General features: G+C 30.4%; 1 protein-coding gene across 1 annotated transcript; it reads left to right on the top strand.

Moving 5' to 3' along the window:
- The first annotated feature begins 1,398 nt into the window (after positions 1-1,398).
- LOC134247442 (uncharacterized) lies at positions 1,399-3,615 on the top strand. Its single transcript, XM_062729808.1, has 4 exons — positions 1,399-1,592; positions 1,693-1,787; positions 2,486-2,590; positions 3,507-3,615. The coding sequence occupies exons 1-4, from the start codon at positions 1,529-1,531 to the stop codon at positions 3,603-3,605; spliced, it is 363 nt and encodes a 120-aa protein (XP_062585792.1). The 5' UTR covers positions 1,399-1,528; the 3' UTR covers positions 3,606-3,615.
- Positions 3,616-10,010: the final 6,395 nt, after the last annotated feature.

Raw genomic sequence — 10,010 nt, 5'->3', positions numbered from 1 at the left:
TCCAATGGGTACCAATTGCACCTCGTTAATAGCAGACCTATTTCTGTAATCATATGAAGCAGAATTTGTCCCAAATCTTATGCGTGAAAAGAAGAAAACACTTGCTGTGGCCTTCAGCTCGACATTTAGATCTACAATGTGTATATCGATGACGTATTGTCAATTAACAATTTCCATTCTTATTTCAATACGATATATCCCGGTGAGCTTGCGATAAAAGATATGACAGAGTATGACACATCTGTTTCATATTTGGATTTTCTACTTGAAAAAGACGTTTAAGGAAATCTAACAACCATGCTCTATAATAAACGTGATGACTTTAACTTTTCTATCGTTAACTTCCCTTACTTATGAAGCAATATACATGTACCTTCATCAACTGCATATCTCTGTTGATTCGATATGCAAGAGCATGTCTCACGTATGATATCTAAAATGAGGTAAATTATTGACAAACAAGTTGATGAAACAAGAATATCAGGTGTCTCGTTTAAAGTCATCATTTCGTAAGTTCTATGGTCGATGCAATGACCTTGTCAGCAAATACAATTTATCATTGAGTCAAATCGTGGTTGAAGTTTTTCATACTTATTGTTAGCCCATTGTTTGTTCATTGAATTGACGACGGATATTCTATTATTTTCCTATCAGGGGACCTGATCTCACCCCTGATGTTCAGGAGGTCAGCGTTTGCTCTGCTCCTATTGTGTATTGTTTTATAGACTTTTGATCTTTGATTCGTTATCTCCATATGTTTCATTCTTCTTGGTACTTCAAGTAAAATTTTTTAACCTAATAAATATGTTCCAATCTCGTCACTTTCCATTAATTCCCTATAGCTATTTCATGGCACTGAATTTAGATATAAATATTTTGAAATAATATAGCGTTATGTTCATTGAATTAGATGATTAGATGATACATTGAATTTATGCATTCTTTTTCAATAATCATATAATCATATGAAATGAGAAATAAATTTCAAAGACTCATTTATACTCATTGAAAAGTTGAATTAAATAAATAATGAATGCCTTTTGTACTAGAGACTTGAGTTACAACACTGAATAGTTTTAAAAATGAATGTGTGTAAAAGTTACAGGAGAATCATGGCAATAATACATAATACTCTACTGACCCATTCTGATTCCAGATATATAAACCTGCGTAAGACAGTCAACAACTCCCTTAACCTAACCTTAAATATGAATGTAAATTTTAAATTCTATACTGTTTTACTTTCAAAAACTACAATATCAATATCTCCATTATGTATGTTTCATTTCAAATCAGGCTTTTGAAAACCTTGATATAAGAAGAAATGTTAACAGTAAGACCCTTAAATTTACCCTTTAATTTGCATAAAAAGGGGTTTTCCTCATGGACCATCTATTAAAACATCCGGATATTTGTTTAAATGGTTACTCATCTAAACACTTTACGTCATGTTACAAAATGTGATTAAAAAGAGGTACCATATCCAATTTGTTCATTTATAATTATAAATTTGATAGTAAGAAGAAGTATGTTTACAATGTACCATTTCTTTCCAATTCTGATCTTTGTTGCAAGGAATGCACATACCCTTGGTAAGTAACACTTTTATTTATGATTATCAATATTTGCTACATTTTTACATATCATACCATGCACTGTACATATTTATCATGAAAACCCATTATATTTTAGTTCTGCAAAGAGGACCATGTCTCTTTGTTAGGAATGAGACGTTTATAGAAGGAGAATTCAATAACGTCACTCAAATTTGCTGTTCGGGATCAGGGGTACATAATAAAGACAAAGACTACAACATCGAATGCTGTGGAGGCAGGCAAAATTCTATTTTTTCTTTTTAAGGACGGTTGATACAAACAAAAAAAATGGATGTCTGGATTGGTATATATTTTTTGACCTAACTTTATTGCAAATGATGCGAATAATAAATTTCTAGAATATAAAGAAATTGTGAACCTTCTGTCTGTGATGTTCAAAATTCTACCCTTCTGAAACCATCCTTATTATTCTATACAAATATTTTTCATATCAAATTCGATTTTTGTGCAATTTTGGAAGAAAAAAAAACTACTCGGTGAAACTTATTCATTTTATTCGTTAAAACTTAGACTCAAGATGTTTTTAACAATGTATTTGACAAAAGTTTGTTTGTATCATCTGTCTTTAATTAACTAATTATATTTTGTGGCAATTCACACTGTCGGCTTTTATATATTTTTATTTGTTATTAAGCATGTCCAATTGTTTTTATTTTTTCAAAAAATCATAGTTAAAGTTAACTTTGTCCATTTGCTTTCTTACCTTCAAAATGATAACACAGAATAACCGGTATTAAAATAATCTGCAAAATGCGGTCGATATTAAAGTTAGTATGTATCATTGTACATGTGTGTACAGCATTCATTTCCTACGCTATATTTCTAAACATTCCTATTAAATGAAATCTATATCTATGCTTCTCAAACAGAAACCACCTACAAAACAGAAACACAGATTTGTTGCGGTGGAAAAGTGCTTGAGAGGGCGGACGATGATAGAATTTGCTGTAAAAAAGTTTCTGATTCTAAAGGAGGTAAGTTTAACCAAATTCACAGTAACTCAAAAAGCGTCTAGGTTGCATCCTTCATATGACCAATCAGACAGAGGAAAATTATGTCTTATTTATATATACGAGGGGGTATCAACAAGTTTTTGGACCAGCGATATAAAATTAAAACCGCTTTAGGTACATGAATAAATTTTAAAATATCTTGTATAAGCATTAAATTTTCTATCTATAGAATTTACCACAAATCATTAATTTTATTTTTTAATAAATAAGTAATGTTTTGTAAGAAATGGTAGGTCAAGGCGGTGCAACCTCGAGCACGACATTTTTTTCGACCTAAGTGTAATTGGGAAAAACTCTATGATATGAATATTTGGCATCCCTACATTCTGGTAATTCATGTATGAGTTGAAATACTGTTATTCAATATATGGAATTTTTAACCCATTCTTGCAGTTCTATGACATTTTATCGTAAATTTTACATGGAGCATCCAAATAAATAAGGCCATAAAAATGACGTCAAAAAGGGGGAGCTGTCTCCTTTTCCAACATTCTTTTAAGTTTTTTCCCCTGAAAAAACTGGTATTGACCTTTTAAATGTTAAAACTGACTACACGGATATAGCGATTTTACGGATATAGCGAAGTCATCTTGGATCCCCAGCTTTATAAATTTAATGAATTTCGTATACGTTCATATAATGTTTTGCTTAATTTTTATCATATTTTGGCAAATAATGAACGTATCAAGCTAAAATTTTCAACATTTCTTTATTTTTTGTTGTTTTATGTTCCTTATAAATTTTAAAAGCACAAACTACATAGTTCTTATTTTATAACCACAGTCCATGAACTTTTTGATTACCTCGTATATTTCTTAGTTATGTATACTTTGTTTATAAAAAGTGCATTCATTCATATCAGAATTATAATTTTCAGGTTTTGTTTATTCCGTATCAAATATACGAAAACCCAAATGTTGTGGACTTCAAGTTTACTCATCACTGCAGAATAATTGCCTTAATGGTGTGCTACTAGATAAAAATAAACGGCAAGTATCATTCACTGTTTTCATATATGTTAACCGAAATATTTTTAGAGAATTTAACTGACCACATGAAAATATGTAGATAAATCTACGATATATGTAAATCGTGTAAAGACTTGATGTTCTCAAAAATACATTATCGAAGATACTTAGGAATATATATTCAGTGTACGTATATAAAAGTGATTGTAAAGAATATTTAAATTTATTACAATTTTTCTTCAGAAATACTCAGGACCTTAAAGTCATGAAGTCAATAAAACAGACGGGGAAGAGATTTCTCAGAGAGCTCCAAAGATTTATAAATCTTTCTATTGCCGAAAACCTTTGGAAAAATATTCATATGAAGTCCACTAGAAATCAACCAGTAAATTAGGATTCGGCTAAAAATATTGATTTGTAATGGCATGTTCCACAAATTTTTTTTTGGTACTTCTTATACAAAATAAAAAAATGTAATATTTTTTGTTTATAGGTATGAATTTTATTGAATGCAAGATTTTTTAGAATAAAAAAAAGAATTTGCTCTTGTTTGAATACAACTTAAAAAACTTGAGCATTATTTTGTTTTCCAATTTGAATTAACTTTATTGAAATTGTTTACAAAATGATATCGAAATACTCCTACTGAAAACAGGTTATATGTCTTGTTTATGTTTTTTGTGTGAACATAGTTGGTAAGTTTATGTATAAGAGATCAAAATACATTCAAAATAGAAATTTCAAATTTTAAAAATATTTTTTTTTATTTCCTCAGAAAAAAAAACTGCACTGTTACACTAAATCATGGGGGAAATTCTCGCACGTACACTATTTAAATACCTGGTTAGTTGACTGCATGGAGGAGGGAAGGGATATCACTAGAGTAAATGGATGCTAAACATCTATATATACGTTGCTTTACAGAGGAAGCATTTTGGTATTTAGAGCAACCATACAAACTTATTTTGGGATCTAAATAATGTATATAAAATTGTTTTAACTTTTAATTTTCATACTTGATGATTTTTTAATAATGCACATAAGGAAAAGACATGAGAGGACATTTTAACTATTCTGTATAATTTTAACCCCTCCCAAAAGCGTATAGTGTTGATTTACTTTTTTAAGTTCATTGATGAAAATGGCATGTTTTATAAAGGGCTAAATATTTATTTTTTTTTGTATTGACTGTCTGTATTTCGTTTTATTGATCTTTTACAATACTGATTTTGCCAATCTTTAATGGTTACTAGATTCTTGTTTTCTATGTTCATTTATTATTTTTAAATGTTTCTGTGCAATGATTATGGATAGATGAGACTTCATAAATGGTATTATCTTTTTTCCTGTTGTTTAATTTACATTCTTTTAATGATTATATAAGTCTAATTTCAATAATCCTTACAAAAAAAAATTGAAACTCTAGATCTGTGAATGAAAAGCATTTCACCTCAAAACAACGCAAACATTAGATACATGTTCATATATCTGTTTGATGATTTGGTTGATTATCAATAAATTATTTATTTCATCTGGGTTTTTTTCTTGTTTTGTTCAGAATTATTAAGTAAAGAAGAATACAAATGAAAGAATCTGTGAACATAGCATAATACAGAACTTCGGAATTCGAGATTGAATCAATTTCCTATTTTGTTTTTAAATACAGTTTTTCTTTTCAACGAGTTTTACATAGTCTAAAACTGGTCATGACCGCCCAGCCCTCTTTAACACCGCACGTTTCCGCAATACAACAGTTTCTATACACATGTACAATAAGAGAAAAACATTTGGAGATAACAAACAGTATTCCAGAACAAAAGTCATTAAAACAATACAAAATAGGAGCAAACAAACACGGACCTCCAAAACATCAGAGATGGTATCAGGTGCCATGGAGGAGTGAGCATCCCCTACCGACCGGTCTCATCCGCCGTGTGCTCCTAGTCATGATAGGGAAATAACGGAAAAATCCGTCTTCAATTTAGTGTATAAATAATGGACTAACACCTAATATGAAAAACGTCAGTCAGCATTTGAATCAGTGATAAATTGTATTTGCTGACAAGGCATTGTATCGACCATAGAACTTTCGAAATGATGACGAGCCTGCTGAAATTCTTGTTTCATTAACTTGTTTGTCAATAATTTACCACGTTGTAGAAATTGTTCACACGTAGACCATGCTCTTGTGTGTCTAATCAACTGAGATATATAAACTACATATGCAGGTGATGAAGGTATATCGCTGCATAAGTAAGGGAAGTTGACGATAGAATAGTTAAAGTCATCACGTTTATCACAGAGCTTGGTTGTTAGATTACCATTAACGTATTTTTCCACATAAATATCTAAATATGAAACAGATGTGTCAGACTCTATCGTATCTTTTATCTCAAGCTCACCAGGATACATGTATATCGTATCGACGAATGGAAATTACCACTGTTAATTGACAGTACGTCGTCGATAAATCTAAATTTCGAGGTGAAGGCCAGAGTGTTTTCTTCTTTTCACGCATTAGATTTTCCACAAATTCTGCTTGATATGAATACAAAAATAGATAGGGCGCAATTGGTGCCAATGGGATTTCCAATAGATTGTTGGAAGACCTGGTCTCCAAAAACAACATATATATTTCAATCAGCAAGTCAAGCTGAAGACAATTCCTGATTTGAAGTCTATTCAAGCCATTAAAAAAATGATCAACTTGAAACCTTTAATAAGCTATGCAATATATATATATATATATATATATATATATATATATATATATATATATATATATATATATATATATATATATATATATATATATATATATATATATATATATATATATATATATATATATATATATATATATATATATATATACATACATACATACATACATATATTATATATATATATATATATATATATATATATATATATATATATATATATATATATATATATATATATATATATATATATATATAGAGGATATCTATATTGTGTATGATTTGATATTGTCTTTATCCAACGAGTTGAAATGGTGTATATATTCGCAAAGCTTGCCAAGCGAATATTCACCATTTCAATAAGGTGGATAAAGTCAATATCAAATCACACAATTATAGATGTTCTATTTATCTCATACGACTTTCGTTTTAACAAAACTTTGAGACTTCCCCTGCGAAACTACTGCCAAAATCAAATTGATGACGTATAACTTGATGACGTAGCACTGTTGATGTTTACATGCGTCGAGAGAAAGTAGATCGAGTTCAAAATTTAGAATATTTGCTATCTGTGTCTTTGAAAACATCATGTGAAAATTGCTGGAGTCTTACATCAAACGAACTTCTGACTGAAAGTTGTTAGTTGTTAGGACTATGGGGATCGTGAAAATCAACTCTTTTTACGATGGCAGTACAAATCGTGCTAGGCAAGGCTAGGGGCCTAGACTTTGTCTAGATTGTTTGCTGATCCATGGTAAGTTACACCTGCATTACTAGGTAGGCATACGTAGTATAATATAAGAAAGCATTGTTAAAGATGTCAAAGGAGTCTTATAACAACAACTTAACTGGTACATGTAGGCTTTACTTTCTCCGAAAACGATCTAAGAGGGGGGGGGGGGGGTTAACATCTGTCTTCAAATAGCCAACGGGTTCCTTGATAAAATAAGACACTTCTTTGACATCTTGCTTTTAACGATATTGCTACCCTTTATCATTCATTTTATAAGGGCAACAATTTTCACAAATAAAAGTTTCAATAAAATAAAATCTTGAAGCGAGGGTTCGTGTCAAAACCGGAAGTGCTATTGATAAAGCATCTACCCGTTGATAAAGCATAAGTATCCAACGGCCTGTATCACCAACACGTATGAGATAAATATATATATATATATATATATATATAAACATCAGTCATGTACTTTTATTTTTTATTTTTTGTGAAAAAAAAAATAAATGTAGTACAGAATTTGATTTCTTCTTTTGAACTCCCGAGAGAAAATGAATTTTGTCATAATGACTTATTGAGTTCCTCGAAATTAAACTTTAAAATAAAAAAAAAACAATTAATAAGACCTAAATCTAAAGTATTTTTTTTAACCATGGAGCACACTCAACAAAGATTTACAAGTCAAATAAAACGTAGAAGATAATTTCCCTCTTTAATTCTCACACAGATCAAGGTCACACGTTTTTAGGATGGTGTATTTTGTGCATTGCTTGTGTGTATTTAAATACATTCATTGAAATAAAAATGGCTGAACTTAGCACTTTTTGGAAATATCATATTTCTGTATACATTGAGTAAGAAAGACACCAGGTTTGACAATTATCTTTGAATCCAGGGTTCAATGCCCTCAGGTTTTCAATATCTACACTTTTCCTACCCGTTTTGGGTGAGGTTTAGCTTACACTCCTATTTATTGCCTGCCGGTTTGCACTAGTAATAGAAGTGTTCCGAAGCAATGCAAGTAGTATAGAGGCGTCCCAGAATATCACGGAATTAGGTCTAAAAAGGTCAGATACCGAGTGCCAACATGTTCTTTATAGACTTTCCATGGAATTTTGGGACGCCAAACAGATGTTCGATACTTTCAACACCTCAGAGTTCTTTTCCTACTGTCTGGGCGGGAATTAGGCTGTTTCCGTTTAAGACCAATCCTCTTATTCAGATTTGTATAAATTATTATTTAAAAATTGAGCTTCATGTTTAATGCTAGGTTTTCATGTCATAAGCGATAAGTCGCAACAAATTTTAAGCTAATATACCCCAACCCCAATCTTACCGAGCGGAAATGTATTTCTTATGAGGATCCTTTATACACCACAAAATATTTAATGCTTCAAATGAGGTCACTGTCATTTACTTAATTTAAAAATATTAAAAGAAAATACAAAATTAAAGTTGGTTAACCATTACCATTGTTGTTACTTTCAATATAGATATGATTCTAGATCAAAGGGCAGATAATTCTAACTACATGTACATAAAAATAAATTAAGTGTGCTATGTTTCTTGAATCAATAATTTAAATTTACATAAATTAGGACTTAATTAACTATTTCATGCAGCACTCATCAAACTTATTACATATACATAACTTTGAGTAAACATTATTTGACAAGGCTTGATCGCGAGTTCTCGCAATGTTATGAAAAACATATATATAACATGCATTATATGCAGACATTTTCTAATAGGTCTGCTGGTATATTTATTTAGATATATATATATTTATTATACCTCTGTGAATTTGTTCAATATAAAAACATGACGAATAAACATATTTAAACAGCCCCTACTGTGAAATAGTTTTTGTGCATTGGTGAAATAGTCATCAAACTATTCACCGGCAGCATTCTGTTTCCCTCGCTTTTCATCTAGGAAAACTTCTGGTTTTATACGGATTGTGACGTGTATGTATTATGACGTAACAAAAAGTTAAGTCAGTATCGGTATAATATGGAATATCAAAATTGTGTGTACCCTGGACTCCAAAAAGTTAACAAAAGTTAGGCCAGCATCGGTATAATAAAACACCTATTTACTGATATATATATTTATTTCCCGATGTCCTCATAGCCAGTAAATAGATAGATAAATATATTTATGTTTATGACGTTCAAACGATGATTCACTATTCTTGATTTTGACACTGGGGTAAATATTTCTTTCTACATTTGGTTTGATGTAAAAAGTGAAGAAAGCAAAAAGGGATGGACCTCAAATTTCAAAATCCATGAGTCTCTGACGAGAATGTAGCTCTCCAGGTTTAACGAAGAAAAAGAAGCACTTGAACATGAAACTTTGCAACAGAAATAAATAAAAAATTGATGATTTCTTTAGTCATTTTAGTAAGATTTGTTGAAATCTGACCAAAACTTTAGGAGGATAAACATTATGAAATTATTTCAAAACTATTTCTATTTTTAGTAACCATTGCAACACCGATCATTGAAATCAAAAAAGATATAAAAGAATTACATATATAATATTAGTCTATTTGTGTGCAACGTTATACTGAAAACAGACCAAACTGTAGGAGGAGTACCATTTTGAAAATATTTTAAAGAAATTTCTATAAGTAACCATGACACCACTGTTCATCGAAATCAAGAGCCGATAACCAAAATTATGTATCTTAGTGAACACTACTTGTGTGCCAATATTTCTTGAAATCAGACCAAAACTGTAGGAGGGGTAGCATTTTGAAAATATTTCAAAGAAATTTCTATTTTTAGTAACCATGACACCACTGTTCATCGAAATCAAGAGCCGATAAGCAAAATTATGTATCTTGTTGTAGTCTACTTGTGTGCCAAGTCATACTGAAATCAGTAAATTCCATTCAAATGTCAAACGAACTTGTTATATAAGATACTAGTATCCTATTAACTGCAATATAAAAT

This window comes from Saccostrea cucullata, unplaced genomic scaffold, assembly GCF_032062105.1.
Source record: "Saccostrea cucullata isolate Sc308-1 unplaced genomic scaffold, CSIRO_AGI_Scuc_v1 ctg1989, whole genome shotgun sequence".
Lineage (NCBI taxonomy): Eukaryota > Metazoa > Mollusca > Bivalvia > Ostreida > Ostreidae > Saccostrea > Saccostrea cuccullata.
This window is presented reverse-complemented; position numbering and strand designations above follow the sequence as displayed.